General features: G+C 42.2%; 1 protein-coding gene across 2 annotated transcripts in view; it reads right to left on the bottom strand.

The window, feature by feature from the left end:
- Positions 1-1,149: 1,149 nt before the first annotated feature.
- IGF2BP3 (insulin like growth factor 2 mRNA binding protein 3) overlaps positions 1,150-17,227 on the bottom strand; it is a 111,444-nt gene continuing 95,366 nt past the window's right edge. For both annotated transcript variants that reach the window (XM_083825971.1, XM_083825972.1), the window contains 5 exons: positions 13,702-13,821; positions 9,600-9,674; positions 6,104-6,235; positions 4,692-4,805; positions 1,150-3,758 (listed from right to left, as the gene is read on the bottom strand). In XM_083825971.1, the coding sequence (XP_083682097.1) occupies positions 3,657-3,758; positions 4,692-4,805; positions 6,104-6,235; positions 9,600-9,674; positions 13,702-13,821 (543 nt within the window). In that variant the 3' untranslated portion in view covers positions 1,150-3,656. The remainder of the gene's footprint in view (positions 3,759-4,691; positions 4,806-6,103; positions 6,236-9,599; positions 9,675-13,701; positions 13,822-17,227) is intronic.

The raw sequence follows: 17,227 nt of genomic DNA, 5'->3' as shown, positions 1-17,227 counted from the left end.
CAGCTTGAGTGCTTACCCCATGATTTCTTACATTCATTTAAAAATCCCGTGCCCTAGTACCACATTGAGACTGTGTTGTCCTGCACAGCATACATGCTTCATTTAACGGAAGCTAACACAAAGAGCGCATGCCTTTGAAATAGCAGCTTAAGAATAAAAGCTTTGGAAGGTTAGAAGCGAATAAAAGCATCATGATTAAGCAAATGCTTAAGAACAGTCAGGGGTTGAGCTATCACAAATGCACCAGCGATACAGAGGAAGGCTCAACTTATGTTGCTCAAAGGACAGGGATGCCAGTTCTGAGAAGGTTTCTCAATATCAGCATGGGAAAATGAGCTGGAGCACCCTGTGAAGTGCAGAACCATACAGCGTGTCATCAACTATACATCATTCCTTCAACTCCCTCCTTTCAATGGTCAGTCCCTTTCAGTGAGCTGTGAGGACAAGTAGGAGGGTGCAAGAGTTGGGAAAACAAGCCTGGTTTTTCATTCCACTTTAAATGGTAGTTATATTATTGGTGAACACAACCCCGGTTCCCCAAATCCCTCCAACTCTGCCTAAAGCATTCACAGTTATGTATCTAAATCAAGAGGAGATGCCACCTCCCTGGCAGCTGGGGGGTGTTTGAGGGTGGTAGGAGCAAGATGCAAGTTACCGCATTTGCTCACTGTGGCTGGTTCTGCCTATCCACGCTCCTAAGGCCATGTTCCTTCCACAGCTGCACCACACGGAGCACCAAAGTAAAGACTGCGTCAAAAGCAGCCAAAAGCTTTTGACTACAATTCAGATCTCGCTTCAAACCTGTTAAACGATTCCTTCACGTTTGCCCTTGATCACGACTTGAGCACACGTTCCTTCCAGAGCAACCCAGCCCAACTCGTCTGCACGAGACAAGCCGTGAGCTAAGGATTGTTGTACAGACCGCGTATTGTTGGTATATGAAAAGGAGAAGACGAATTACAAGCCACAGAAGTCACTGCTTGTACTGGAAAGCGCAGACATCGTAACCTGGCTGCTGGATGCCTGTGGGTGACTGTTCATTCCTCCTCGGTTATTACTACAGACAGAAAACCAACCTGATCAAAGCACCACAAATACTTAGCGCAGTCAGTCATTATGCCTCATTAGTTTAAGAAAACACCACACAACTTTATCTGATGATAGGAGTTAAACTCTTTATTCCATTCAGAGGCATCTGGCAAGTGGAGCTGCATTGGGGGGCACATTACAGATGAAAAATGATCCATACCTTGTGGATATTGAAATCATTTACAGTATTTACTTTCTAGCTATTCCCAAATACTCCAAATTACCAAGTCTCAATTGAAAAGAAAAACATGATTTACCATACTAAGTCTAGAAATTTAAGAGATATGACAGTATTTAAATCAGTAGATGTAAATGCAGCGCCTATTTGTAAAGTAATTTTTTATGGAAAATAATGAAGTCAAATCCTTCTCAAATGTTAAGAAAGGAATGTCAGACTGACTTAAGCCTCAACAAAAATTAAAATGCTATGACTTTTCATACTTCAGTAATTTTAAATTCATTGTAAGAAAAAAAAATTATCCTAAAGGCTAGATGAAGGTCACTGTCAAAAAAGGAAAAGAAATTCATTTTTCTTTGCTAAATCTACAACATAAGTTTGTGGTTTTTAAACCAATTAGTAAGGAAGAGATGCAGGAAAAACACTTCAGACCATTTTCAAAATTATCTAATCTGTACAACAATGATCTTTGGGAAAATTATCTAGTCTATGTAGTAATGCCTCTATTTCAACATGAACCTAAGAGGTAGATAACAAAATGATGAAACAAATGTTTTTGCTCGTTGTGCCCCTCAAATCAGTGCAGCATGGTGATTCTGATCATCTCATGCACAAAAAACATCACAAAAAAAGGTTCAGAGGTAATAGCATGGCTCTGTCGACCACACACATACAGGCGCGCACGCGCACACACACACACACAGCAGTCTTTATGCACCATGTGTTGCCACATTTTTTTTTTTAAACTGAGGTAGACTGAAGTTTATTGTAGAAACTTGAATGTGTCACTATTACCACAATCATCATTCAAATTACATTCGGAAATTAAAAAATTTGGTAACTTTCCTGTTATCCCTGCCTTTTGACATTTTTTTCCTCTAATGGTTGGTTGCAGAACGTGCATAAATCCTGCTGCATCTATTATAAGCCAGGCTAGAGAGGTTGTTGTTTTGTTTGTTTTTTTTTTTCTTGTAATAGTTTTCAAAACCTTCAAAGTGGCTTAGTGTGGCCCATAACAGCGGCTGGATATGTAAACTTAGCCTTTCATTATCTTTCAACGTGATCAAACACTGTTTGACCTTCCCCCATCGTGGTAACTGAAAGCAGTATGATGTGATCTGCAGACAGCAGAGACCCCCGCGGCCTCAAATACGCTCTAGCAGATCGAGTGTTCTATCAAACTGAAGATGAAGCTTGCTCTTTGAACAAAATGGCAAAGTCCAAATGGGCTGCAAATGGTTAAATGTAGCATTATTAGGTAGTGATGGTCAAAGGCACAAAGGGTTCATGCATTCAATCAAGTAGCACAAAAAAAAATTCAGCCTCTTGCAGCCTTCTAAATTTTTCCCCCAACCCCAGCCTCTTGCCATCACTTCCTTGTCCTGTTCCCAAAAAAGTACCGTCACAAACTTTTTCATCCCATCTTAAAAGAAAACTAAACGGCATTGCTGCTATCAGAATGTTGGCATCATTCACTATCTTTTGAACATTCACTGAATTTTTTTTTAAACAAATGATGGTGTTGAAGCCCTCAGAAAATCTGAGGCTATGTTTTTTTTACCCACCTTACTCCCATCAGCCAGCAGCTAGAAGTGCTCTACTATATTTTCCCCGATAAGTCTGTAGTACTCCTGGCTGGTGGCTGATCAAATTTTAATTTTTTTTAAAAAAATAAAATGCTCAAGAACTATTAGCTTTATAAAGTATACAAAATACCAAAAAAAAGCAAAAAAGGAACAATTTCTCATTGAGGTACTAAATGCCTGAGGTAGTTTAGTAAAATGCATATTTATCTTTTTATGCCCTGGCCAACACCATTCAACACTTCCCTTAGGTTATTCATGGCAGTGTTATGTAAAAATGCAACCAAATTCTTTTTAAAAAATGCCACTTGTTTCAACGTTGGGACTAACACTTAAACTCTTGTCGATACCCTTGCTCTAACCCTAGCCCACCCACAATCCCACCCTCCAAATGTGTTTCTTCTTTTACAACTGGACCTATGAGAGCAATGCCTTTTCTTTTTTTCCTTTTTTCTTTTTTTTTTAACCAGTGAACTCAGAAGAGAAAGCTTCATTAAACCAAGTTCTAAAATTGTTGGGGAATAATAAGAACAATAAAAAAGACTAACGAGTTTATGTTAAATTGTGAGAATAGAACAAAAGGGAAGTGAAGGGGTCCTTATTTTAAAGCTGGGTTTCAAAAGTTTGAGAGAGCCTAAAGAATACATTCTCAGAGACAGCGTTCAACGGTTGCCTGGTCCTCGAACAGGTGATTGGCTTGGTGGATCTTCTGCATATAACTTCAACAGGTGCTCACCACCCGTCTCTCTGTTGCACAGTCTGTCTTTGGTCTGGCATCTGTCTCTGATGGGCCATTTCCTAAACCTTTATTTCCGTCTTGGCTGAGGCTGTCCGCTTTGCAATGTTTTTTGCTGTTGCTGCTGCCTTCTTACCTGAGCCAGTATTTCCTGAATTTTTCTCTGAGCAAGCTGAAGGATATAAAGAAGAAACAACGCATGATGATGCTATGCTGCTTATAACAGACTCTGTAGATGCTACTGGGATACAGAAAACATGGAATAACTAAGTCCCTACTACTCACTGATTACTCACTAGATAAAATACACTCTGGTTAGTCATAATGTAGTCCCAAAGCACAACTTATTTTAAACTTCTCTACTTTTTCCACCTGCAACAACTACCTGCACAGTCAGTTTTTCCATCTGTAATATACAAAGCATGAGCATAGGAAGATGACTACCAACAAGACTAACTGAAGTTTCAGCCTAATTTAATTTTATTCCCTGGAGATAGTATTTTTTATTTATAGGAACCGCTGCTTCACTGGAGAGCGAACTAATTTTTCCATACACAGATTCCAGGAGGTTTTACGTTTTACAGAACTCACCAGCCTTCCCCATCTCATTTCTAAACTACAAGGCACCTGCAGCAACATGACAAAGGAATCAATCTGAACTACAAGTTCGGTGACGGAAGGAGTCTTGTAATCCTTTTCTTTATGGCATTAAATCAACAGATCAGGAGACATGGACAGATGGTACATATATGTGCATTTCTTGCCAGGTTCTACGAGATGGCTTACACCCCTCTTTCATCTGCACCTTCAGTCCCATCACAACCTGGGTTTTCTTTTGCTTTGAAAGTTTTAACAGTGCCAGAGCCTAAACACGTCAATAGGACACTTGAAAGAAGATTGTTTTATGTATTTGAGAGCACAAAATTGCTATAAATCTTTCTCATAGGCACGAGGAAAATTTGTTCAGCAAGGCAACTAGAGAAGCCTGGCAAGCAGTGCTTTCTGTATCCTGAACAAGTGTCTTCCATCCCTTGGCTCTGCACACGGACAGAGAAGACAGACCATGGAAACAACAGGGCAATGTAGACATAATTTCCAGTCCTACCTGGCATGCATAGAAGTGACCAGTTATTTTCACAACCACCTGATCATTTTCATCAGGTGTCTGGTCACGAGGGACTACAACTTCTGCACTTGTCAAGTTTTGAAGCTCATTTACCTATAAATAGATAGAAGAAGTCAGATAATCTTGAACCACCAAATATCCCACAACATGCCAACCTCAAACATGCTGCAGGCCATAGAAACATCCTCTAAATTTTGCCTAAAAAAAGAAACCCACTACAGAAAGCATCTTCATGCAGCAGTGTACTTTGCAAGATGAGCCTCGTCTCTCTAACATAAATTAGCACCAAGTTCTCTGGGTTTGTAGAAGTGCTTTAGAGACCAAATACAACACACAGAAGGTGTTAAATACACCACTTAAAAAAGCAGATAGATGCCACAGTGTTTGCAGTTGAGTTTACAAGTCTAAGGTCAGAAAACTCGTATAATGTATAATGTAAGGAAGAACCAATGTAGAAATATTTATAAAAAACAGCTTCCACAAGATGGAGAACGATAAACAGAACAATGAGAAGCATCCAAACTATTTTCAGTAGCCCATCAGCTTCTGTATTGTCCGATTTACACTCCTTTTGTTTTAGAAATGCATAGCATTATATAATCCAAAAGTAATTCTGCACAGCCAATTTTTCTAAGATTTTAATCCTTTAATCTCTTACTACTGCGAGTAATAAGGAAGTCCATGTTGCCTCCTGACACACAACTTCAAGACCCCATTGTACTCGACGATAGCGACCCAAGACTGAACCGTTTCTTTGCTAATATCAACTAGCTCCTGATTAACAAGCATATGGAAAATATGGGAGTACCAGCACGCTTGCAGGGCTGAAGATCTCAGTTGTATTATTTTATGCAACAAACTGATCTGAAGGGATGCCATTAGTTAAGACAGAGCAAATCACTTTCTTTGTTGTTTTTGTCATATTGAACATGTCCTAATTTTCTACCACTTCACAAGTTACGCTTTCACTCATTTCAGGACAGAAATGCCACCTTTGCACACACTGGATTTGATTTGATTTAAATCAAATGAGGTCAGTAACTATTTCCCCCAGATTTGACACAAGGTAAGGTTCAAAGAAAGTGGTCTTAAGTGGGAATATAATGGAAGAAAGTGGGAATATAATGGAAGAACAACATTTCTATTAATAAAAGCCCTACAGATCTGACTGCAACTTTTTTTTCCACTTTTTAAATTAAATACATCATTCTGTGAGATTGTCTTGAGACAATAGAAAGCTTAACAAATACAACAAAGAAAATAACACCAGCTTTAACGTAACTTCAAAGGATTAGTTATTAGTTAGCTAAATCTTTAAAGTCTTATGTGTATGTATACAATGAAATAAGAAACATAACTGATTAACACTACGTTTTATTCTAGCTACTTACTGTTTTGCCTCCTTTACCAATAACTCTACCAGCAGCATAGGATGGCACTTTTATATGAGCCTCAAGTTTCACTTCTTCTTTAGGTCCAAAGAAATTTTCTTCTTTAAGTTTTCCATAGATTCTCCCTTGAGCCTGCAGAAGTGTTTCCAGTTAAAGAATGCGCTTACTGAAATCTAGTTAACTTCAAAGAAATTCTACAGAAAGCAGCGTTTTCAATGCACAACCCCAACAAGCCATTTTCCCCAATAAATGCAATAGCTAGCAATAGCTACTTTCCTAAAGTATGTCTTTGTACCAAACTAGGAAGCAGTGCTGTACAACCTTAAAAATTGCATGACAAACCAGTGAATCAAAGAACGATTTTAAAAAGATCATTATTACTCTATTTTTCAGTAGAAATGTTGCTTTTAAAATAGGCTATTACATCTCTATAGAGGTAAAGAGTAGTAGAGAGAAGAACCGTCTGGCTGATGCTTTTTTATTACACCCAGAAGCACAGAATGCAGTTAATTGGCTCAGAAACCCCCCCCCCCCTTTTTTTTTTAAGAGATGCTAAACTAAAAAAAAAAAGTCATGGGACAAAGACTTCACTTACAGCAAGCTGCTTAGTTTTACACTCAATTACAACATATTGTTTAAAAAAAAAAAAAACAAATAAATCAGCTAGCTCGATCTTCTGAAGTGGAAAATTAAAGCTGTCTAGATCTAAATGGCACCATGGGAACAGGATCACTCCAGCCTGCACACAGTTGCCTTTTCTGGGGAATATGCAAGTGCCAGGTACCAAGAAGGATGTCCACTGAGACTAAGCCACTGAATCTCGCTGATCTTTAAAAGGCATTTATTTCCTCATTGCCTGCCATTCATCAGTGAATTCCTGAGAAGTGACAACCGGAGTTTCGTCTCTGCATATCCTAGAAGCACCGAAAGATGAATTCTATTGAGGTACTGAAGAGAGATGCTCTGCGAAGAGCAGAAACCTGTGGTCACAAAGTCTTCCCAGTTCAAGTTATTTTTCTCCTCCTTTAAATGAGACCCACCAGCCCTGTCACTGCACACCCCCTAAGTGCAGCCACCATCCAGGCTGGCCAAGAATGCAGTGGAACACAAAGTTCAAGAAGACCATGTGAATGGATAATTAGGTTCAGTAGTGTTCAGTAGTGGCAGCTTACCTTATCTCACATCCTCAAGCCTAGTCAAGTTCACTCTATTCTAGAATAGGCAAGATGAAAGACATTTTGTGACCTCGGATCTGAAAGTACTTGGTATTTTTGTAGGTCTGACTCCATGTAAACAGTTTGGAAAAAAAACTATAATGTATAGCTTTGGCCTAGGTGGGAGATACACTATGGGAAAGAAGGCACACGTGCATTACTGCTGAATGATAGAACAAGGTGGGATGTTGTTTTTAGAAAGATTTGCGGTGTTAGAAATATATTTAATGTCTTCTCGCTGTTGAAAGAGTCTTTAAAGAAAGGAAACAACTGGGTTGGCAAGTCCTTTGCAGTAAAACAGTGGCTGAAATATGTTGTCTACACTCGATTCCACTTCCGCTGCACATGTCCCACATCCAAAGCAACGAGATCCCCTCTGAATGTTGGCATCTGGGCATGCCTAAACTCTAGGGAGTACTGCAGCAGAGGCTGTAAACAGCAGCATATTCTCACCCTTCTTCCAGCTCCCTCGCTAATAAATAGTCCCGCATACCACAACGTCCTCAGGCTACTGCAGCTGAGGAAGAAAGGGGTGCAGCCACTGCAGCTACCACTGACATGAATCACAGAACAGAACACAATGTAGTAGGGAAAGGATGCCAAACTCACAGGCTCTGCGCTGACACGGCCTCTCCGAGAGCTGGTTACTACTCATCTGAGCAGCAACCATTCCCTCTTCAAATTGCTGTGCGCCCAGACTGCATTCTTGTTGTGTAACAAGAGTCTGTGCTCAGAGATGGAGAAGACACACGGAGCTGAAGGACAGCAGTGCTGAAGCTTGGGCCTGGCCTGGCCTCCTTCAGGTTAACAGTGGTGATAAAAGAAAGGACTGAACTCCGCCTATCCCCAGCAAGAGGGCATTGCTCAAAGAGTAGTAAAGAGCTATGGGGGCTGGAGTGATGGAAGACCTAAGGGATAGTCCCTCACCTTCTCAAGGCCAGCATTCTCAGGATCACTGGATAGTACAGTGATCTACACATGCAAGCAGAAGCCTACGTGTAGAGAAGTAACTGATGCTTAATTGGATGTGGTTTTAGCCCAAGCAGGGGGTGCAGAGAAGGGAGACTTTCTGCAAAGGGTCCAGGCTGGGGAGAAAAGTTGGCAGAAGAGCCCTGTGGTACTCCAAGCCAACATTGTGGAGGAAGCCTACGGACAAGCCTTTGCCTACATGAAAGTCAGGATAAGGGGCACCCAAATCTACTTGGGACTGCTACTCAAGGGTTGGCTGATATCTGACAGAAAAGGTACTCAAAATTCCAACCTTGTGCTGATCCCAGGTCATGAAAATGCTTCATATGTGGAGAAAGCCATGTGACCAAGCCTACATGTTCACAGAAAACCTCCAGGAGGCAGAGCGTCTAAGTTATGCTTTGCACTCACTAGCTTTTCAAATCTGTGTGGAAGAAACTGAGCAACAATCCCAAATGCATCCAGATCACTATTACGCCTGTAAAATACCTGCCCTGATATTTCTCCAAAACTCCTGAAGGCATTCATGAAACTGATTCTAGATATGCCTGAAGTTTGTGTACCTTCTTCCTGCAAGATGCCCTGAAGCAAAAATACAAAGCCAAAAACAAGAACAGGCAAGAGAGCAATGCCAGGACATGAACTCTCAGGTGACTTCCTACCTGCTCTGGGCCTCATCTGCGATGAGGCTGGGCTGCTGCACTGAGCCATCTGCACCACTCTTACCGTGGTCAACTCCTTTTGGCGGTAACTAGATTTAGCCCTTGGCACTTAAGGCAGAAGGCCACTCCACAACTCAATTTGAACACAAATGGGATAATAGTCTTGGAGTATCTCCGTGCAACTGTAGTGTAAATACAATTACAACCCTTGCCTTTATCTGCAGAGCCACCCAAAAAGCACTTTCCAGTCAGCATGCAACAGTAACCTGGGGAGACTCAGTCTCATCTTGTTATAACAATTAAATACACTGCACTATCGCAGGTATTAAGACAGGCTAGAACGACTCAACTGTTGCACTCTTAGCTAAAAATGGAGAATCAGGAATGCAGTATGGTCATACTGACACTCTAGACTTGATTTTAACTTGCATGAAACTGCTGCCAGTTTGCAGATGACCAGAACATAGCCCCTGATGGTACTCATATATTCATGAGTATGCATTTCATATGCATTTCAGCAAAAGGAAAGCAAAAAGAGAAGATTGACTAAATTTCTGAATACACTTCAGTTTGAACTGAGCAGTTAGATTTCGCTATTGTCCCTTGCAGCACAAAGGCCACTACAGATTGACAAGTTTTTATATGGTATACCTTAAACTGAGCTTCTGGAGGTCCAGTGATGATAACCATTCTCAGCTTGGCATCTGGTCCTTCAGCAGGGGCAATCTGGAATGGATAAACATAGCTTTTGGTAGCTGTCTTTTGAAGGAATCATTTAAAGCCACCTCCTCCCCATTTCAGTCTCACATTCTGTTCAAGAGCGAAAAGTTATTCATTACTGCAGCAGCATTACACTTCAGTCATGACGGGTTTGTTCTCTTTAAAGTGCATTAATTAGCTGTAATGAAATGTGGAGAAATTGGCTAAACCATAAGCAAGCTTACTCCTGAAAATTAAAGGCATAACTACTTGTCCGCATATGGCAAAATCCCACAAGCAATTTTCATGTGGCTGTGAGGGATGCAAAACATGTAGCCTTCAAAAAGAAAAGTATGGTTAATAGGCTGAGATTCTTATCCTTGCCTGCTAACTTAAATAGTCTAATGAGTTTTGCTCATTAGCAGAAGTTTGCATCTGTCCCCCTGAGAGCAGAAGATCACTTTACTGTTGTAACTAATCAGGTCCAAAACATTCCTCCGCACTGGACAATGAGTTCACAGTTTCCAAGGGTTTTCTATCTCCAGACATTTGTGTGACCCAAATAAAAATTAAGCTCCACCAGAGCTGAGACAGAGACGCCTGCAGGGCCTTTAGCAGTTCATGTCACCACAAAAGTAAGATTTCTGTGGGTGTTGTTCTCAGACTCCATTGACATTAAATAATTCAAACTAGCCTCTGACATTCTGGATGAATCTTTTGTTTATCACAACTGACATTTCCATTGTTGCGTCTAGTATTACAGAGCTGCTGTTGAATGGGCAATATTTTAAACACTACAGGATTTCATCTTAGCTGTTGGCATGGGGATGTTATTCATATTTAACAGCTGTAGTTTATTTCAGACAAATTACCAGTCACCATGCATCATTTTCACTAAAGAATTTTGCTAACCAAAGTTTATATAATTATTCATATTGTATCCTAAGATGGAGAATATATTACATGCTAGTTATCTGGTTTGCATATTTATTTTTCATACCATTTCTGCATTGCAATCGGCTATAGCTAAAAATACACGTTCACTTTACAACAGTACATTTACTAAAACACCAAGATGGGGCATTGCGGTAAGGGCAAGCACAGGATAAATACATTCACTCTTTGGAACGCAGGAATTTTACAGGGGTAAAATTTTAAGGCACATTTGGAGTCAGCTGACTGAGCAGAGCTTCGCCTACCAATTTCCTTTCCAGTAAGATGGATGTTATAGTTTGCCTTTCAGTTAACTCATTTTTTCTTACTGAAAGTCTGCTTCTTCATTGAAATTTTAGGAAAAAAGTTTTCCATCAAGTCTTCATTATATCTTTGCATCTTATGCATATTTAAGCGTTCTGGGACATTTCTTGCTTTGCTCTCCTCTTGGGATGGCCTGTTCTCCACAGCTGGAGCAACACCTTGCCGAGGGCTATGAGAGAAGCACGTACCTACCGACTGGAGCATTTCCAAGTCTGAAGGGACAATCTAAGAGCCTTCAGTGTTAATTCTGTCTGCTTTTGGGAGGAGAAGCTATATACGTACAATTATTATTCAAGTGGTAAGTTTTTAACTTCTGAGAGAACACTTTTACATTCCTAACTTGGGGGGAGTCTTCCATATGTTGAGTTACAACCAGACACCTTCATACACCCAAAATCAGCAGCGCCCATCCCAGCTCCTTCAAAGACAGGAAGGGGAACTGAGGGAATTATTTTATAAGCAAGGAGATGCCAGTGTTCCCAAAAGGTCCCAGCACTCCGCTGTGAGGTGGAGAACCTCTGCCTGGCTCTAAATAATTCTGTCTACACAAGGCCCATGCCAAGCCTGCGCCACCAAGCAGCAGCCCCTGACACAGGAACACAACCCAAGGCCATCAGCAGCCGCGTGCGCCTCTGAAGCACTGGGCTGGCCACAGCCTTACGCAGAGCCCCTGTGCATCTGCAGTTTATTTCGTCTTATTTTGTGGCTAACTAGTTTCATCAGATCTACAAAGCTCAGCACGAGCACGAAGAAAATGCATGCGGATGTAAAATGTTTTCATATGTAACTATCTCCAGCACCACTCAAAACAAGCTCAGAGCATCGTGCACACACAGCCTTACTTCCTCCATAAACCACGATTACTCGTTTGGAAAGTTAAAAGTTACTCCAGCAGCACTCCCTCAAGCTCTTCACTAAAAGCACAGATTCCTGGCTTCATGATTTATTATTTTGCTCAGAAGATACGATAAAGGGCAGGCGGTCAGCACAAAGGAAGTTTAGAAGTTTCAAGTCAGTTTGTACTAGCTGTCACATTTGACACTTGTTTTCCCACAAAAACAAGAGTGCTGCTCCATGTTGTTTGGTCAGATCACAGTTGAAATTGTGCTTTTATTCTAATTGATGGTCTTAAACGAAGCCCGCAACTTCCAGATTTAGCAAGCATATCCTGTATCCATGCAGTTCTTTTAAGGCTTGATCCTACTTCCACAAAAATCTTCCTCACCTTACTGTTTATTGAAGGAACAAAAGACCGGAGCTTTAACAAGCTTAATTTCAACTAATGCAGGTACATTAAGCACATTGGGTAGATGGGGTGCCAGCTAGTAAAAGCAGCCTGAGGCCACCGTTAGCCAGATGTGTGAGAAATGCAGGGAACTCCCTTTCCATTAAACTGTCTTCCAAGAACCAACTAACGAACTAGTTTGGACTGGCTCTCAGATGTCCAGGTTATTCTGCATTTCTCCTCACCTGGCAGTACCCTTCCAAGTACCACTTCATCTTTAGATACAAACCAGAGAGGGAGAGGGAGGGAAGAAATCCACATTGTGATACATCACACCTCCGTGCAAGACAGATTCCATGAAGAACCACCAACACCTTGCACTTCCTTCCATTCCATCTTCCCCACTAAAAACATGACTATTAGTGCTCTTCTAACGTAAACCGCCCAGGCAGTATAACAGAAATTTAGTGTACTGCTTAATATCAACTCTGGGGTTCCTTAAACATTTTGCCCTGCACACTTAGATGAACACCTTCCAGGAGAAGCCAAGCCTCACTGGCTTCACCAAGCTTAACTCAGCATAACCAGCTCCTGCCCCTGAACTCCAGCAGATCCCTGCTCCATAGCACTCACTGAAGAGGCCATGTCTCCTGAGCAAAAAGGAGAAGACGCTTGTTCAATTTGTGCAGGAAAACTTCAATCTAACAGCAGATAAAGCTACAAACGGCACTGTAGAACACTGAATAGCTTAGGCCAAGACGTTATCTTTGCAGCACAGAATAGCAAAACTGGCCATTTTTCAAGAAAAAAAGCTCCAGCACCTAGAAAAGCTACCTGTAGTTACAATGGTATTACTAGCAGAAACCCAAGGCCTTCCTACAACTCCCCTACAACTGCCGCTGTTACTAACCCCTACAGACAGAGGAATCAAGGATTTCAGCAAACTGGTTCAAATTCAAACTTATGCTTCCACGATGTCAGCCTCCGCAAACCGTCTTGTTCTCCTCCCCACTGAGGTGGCTGACACACAAGCAGGCCGATGTTAAAAAGCAGGGCGCCAAGGTAATCGCGCTGCTGAAATGCGAGCTGAGCCAGGAGCTCAGGCTAAAGCAGAGGTTTTAACACACAAGTGCTTCACCATGGAGCCACCAGAGGCTGACAGCCCTGCCCGGTCCATCCAGAGCCAAGTGAGAGTGGTCACAGCAGCAGGAGACGTCACCTGTGCAGTTGTTTTTAGGAGGGGAGTTTACCTCACCAATTTTCACTTTACCAAAAGCAAGAAGAAAGCCTTTAAGCACCGCATCATTAAGACTTAAGTCTGTTTCTAAGAAATCGAGACCACCAAAGTAGCTTTCTTTGCAGCTTATATTTCACACCTCAGGAGACGTTTGAAAACATGCTTCTAATTATCTTGTCTCAAGGAAGATTAAAAGATGATTTATAAACAAATGTACCATTTATCACATCACATTCTAAGCACAGAGTGGGGGAGGACATTCACAAAAACATGGCTTGTACAAACTTGCTGGAAGTGTCGTGGGGAATAGACAAAGTTAGTCAGTGTAATAATACCTTAATAGATGCGCCTGCAAAACGAGAAAGTTGTTTGATGTGCTGTCCCTGCTTGCCAATAATAGCTCCAACTGCCAAGGCTGGGATGAACAGATGAACAGTCTCAGACTCGGGCTGTTGCTGTGGGGAAAAAGGAAATATGCAGTGAATGTTTTTGAACATTATGAATCAGACTGACAGGAAAACTGGTATGGAACAAGCATGCATGGAAATGAGGGAGCGATCTTATGATGCCCTCTGAAGTCTGAATATTAAGGGTCTGCCTTTTTTCTGGAAATCATTGAATTCACAGAACATGAAAGAACAGTTTGAGCCAAAAGAGGATTCTTCCATCTTTTATAAAATAATTGCAATTTTCATGCCTAGAAGTTCTTCTAAAAACCATTGAGTCTTTGCTTCTTCACGAGGCATTCGTTCTTACCTGTCACTGTCTTGATGCGTTTCCACATGCAAGACTCTGCAGATGAGGCTGCCACAAGTGAACGGGCTACAGTCAGAGCAGCCAAACTCTTTCTAGTTTTCCTAGCTTTTTTTTTTTTTTAATTTTAGATTGTGCTGAGGGCTGCACAAAAAGCCTCAGAGTTACATACATGCTACAATTTCCTTTGTGTGGGAGTAATCTGGAATGATAGCCAGCGTGAAAATTGCCAGTGGTTCCTCCTGTGTAATATTATGCAACAGCCGGGGTCCTGGCGGCGGGCCCGAAGCAGGCCAGTAAATTAAAGGCGAGATGAGGCGTTTGTACGAGTGAGAGGGCCCAAGCGCTGCGCCCACTGGAGACCAGGCACCACCGCGGTTTTCTATGGCTTTCAAGCAGACGCCCCAGCTGGAGAACACAATCTAACACTCGAGCTCCTCTTTACGTGCTGCATAGCAATGATCAGACCGCAGGGCTACATATGCCACGCTAAACCGTAACTATTTTACCAGCCTCAGAAGCAGCTTCTGAAGAGCTCGTCTCGGGCTAGCGGAGCACCTCCGAGTACCCACTACACTGCAGTACCATTAATCCATCCACTTACGTCAGGATTACTTCTCAAAAGCACTTCACACAAGCCCTTTCTGTGAACTAGAAGGCATTTAAGACCTCTATTGGAAAAAAAATACCTTCCTCTGAGTCGCCCTCGCATGCAGTTTCTGAATTTGTTGCGCCTTCATCCTTGCAGGAGGGCCAGCGAGCCCTCTTCCTGCAGGGGTCTTCGAGGGAAAGACCTTCACCTTCACACCTCCACCCTCGGTGCCTGCCCCACAGCCCAGCCCCAGCGCCCGCCAGCAGACCACGGGGACCAACCCCGCTCGCTCTGCTCTCCTGTGCATCGTGGTAAGGAGACAGGCCCACGTGCAGAGCCTCACCAAAGCAGCCTTTGCTGCAATACTTTAAGAAATAGACACCCTATATGCAACACAGCACAAAAAGCCTCTAATTTTGCTCTAATCCAACAACCACCACCACCTATTGCTACTTTAATTTAAGTGTCTCAGGAACTTCTTGCAAGGGGAAGCAAAGTCCCAGCGCGTTAACCGTAAACAAATCAGAACGAAATGCTTGTTTCCAAGTTTTACCGCTTTCTTTCGGTAAACACAAGTCAACCATAACCTCAGGGGAAAAAATTCCAGGCACAGCTCCACAGACCAGGTGAAGAAACCCCAAAATAGGATATTTAGCATAGAAACGCACTCTGCCAGTCGCTTTAGGTGATTGCAACCGTTACACAACTCACCCCGTGTTTCCACACGTACGAGACAGCAGCATTCACAGGCAGCTCGCACTGATCTCAGCCCACGTTTTGCCTGGACACAGGATCCAGCCCTCCACAGCCAGCCTCCCCACTCCTCCCCGCGATTTGGGGCCAGCAGGATTGCGGCTCCGGCTGATTTGTGGTGCCGGCGGAGGCTCCCTGACCTGAATAACCACAGAGCCACACAAATGGCAGTCCTGGAGCAAGGGAGGACGCAAGAGTAACTAGGTCGGGGCATGGGAAAAGGTGGAGCAGCCCTTTTAATCTGCCTAAAGAAAGGTTTAAAGTGATCTCAAAAACTACGCCCTGAAACTACGTATTTGTAATGAAAGATAGCAGTCATTTCGGTATAGATGTTAAACCGCTTTCCAGCAGATTACTCATTTTCTCCTCTTATTACTACCAACATCCTGTGAGTGTACTCAGAGTAAATCCTTTTACATCTTCATCGTGAATCCAGCAAGATTTCCAGTAATTTGGAAACACTACCGTGGATGCTTGGCTGATGTCATCGCTTTGGAAAAGTTTCTGAAGGGATACAAATTGGTGAGACATTTGTTTGTTCCAGTTCTGTTGCAAGGACCCACACTACCTGCACTGGGTGTAGGCGCAATGACTCTTTCCAGCCAAGCCCAGACAGCTTAACAGAGCTTAGTTGCTCTCTGCAGTGACCACTACCTTCAGTTATCCCCACACCAGGAGTGTGCAGGAGTCCTCTGCCAAATTTTTCTTCCCCACATGCAGATCCAGCCCCCCCTCTTCCAGCTACACTTTAAGCTAACTCATACAACGCTGCTACAGATCAAACGTGCGGCTCGAGCTGGTTGTCAAGAAGTTGCACAGCTTGTACCTCAATCCACCTCCAGACATCTCTCTCCCATACAAACAAAGCAAACTTCATTACTTTTGTTTGCAGATATTTCCTGCCTTCCCTCTGTTGCCCATCTGCCTGCAGCAGCGTTTTCCCCTCTTCTTCCCAAAGCTTGATTTCCAGCCGCTCTCTTGGCTAGGTTCAATTCACCACTGGAATTCCTTTCTGCTGCCTCACCCTTAAACATGAAACATGGGCAACAAAGGCAATGAAAGACAGAAGACATACACGTGCCTTCCCAACCCTACAGCCAGCTCACTGCAGTTCTCTCTCCCCATCCATCCTTATAATTTTGACTGGCTGATATTTATTTATGCATTGTGAGTGAGGTTCCTTAACGTTACAACTCCATTTTGGTGTAATAGAGATATATGTTTATAAGGGAAGGGAGGAGAATTTGTCCATACTGAGCTGATTGCATATCGTCATTTTTCATATTCTTGTTTGCAGAAGTACATTGACACATGTGTAACCAAATTCATTTCCAGTATAATATAGGATTTAGAGAAATTATGTCCATTTCCTCACCCACACCAATTTTTAACCACTCAAAAGAAATACTGTTTGATTTGTTTTAAAGCAGGAACATCAAAAAAGACAGGTCTTCTTTTTTTCTTCTGGCAGAAATCAAGTATAGCAAAGACTTCAAGAGCAAATAAATTGAACTTGGAGTTATGATAGTCTGTTCACATCCTTACCCACAATAATTTAAAAATAATTTTATATTTACTGGAAGACTGTCTTCCAAAAGAAACACATCAAAACATAATGCAATGACTGCACCACCCATCAATCTCACAGATGCTTCTGGTGAGCTTAGGAGGGGAAAAAAGTCAACTATAATTTAATCTTCTCCATGCCATGCCACATAAGTCATGTAGCTTTCCAGGAACTTCTAGCATGAGTTATATCAGAA

Source organism: Anser anser (genome assembly GCF_964211835.1).
Source record: "Anser anser genome assembly, chromosome: 2".
Lineage (NCBI taxonomy): Eukaryota > Metazoa > Chordata > Aves > Anseriformes > Anatidae > Anser > Anser anser.
This window is presented reverse-complemented; position numbering and strand designations above follow the sequence as displayed.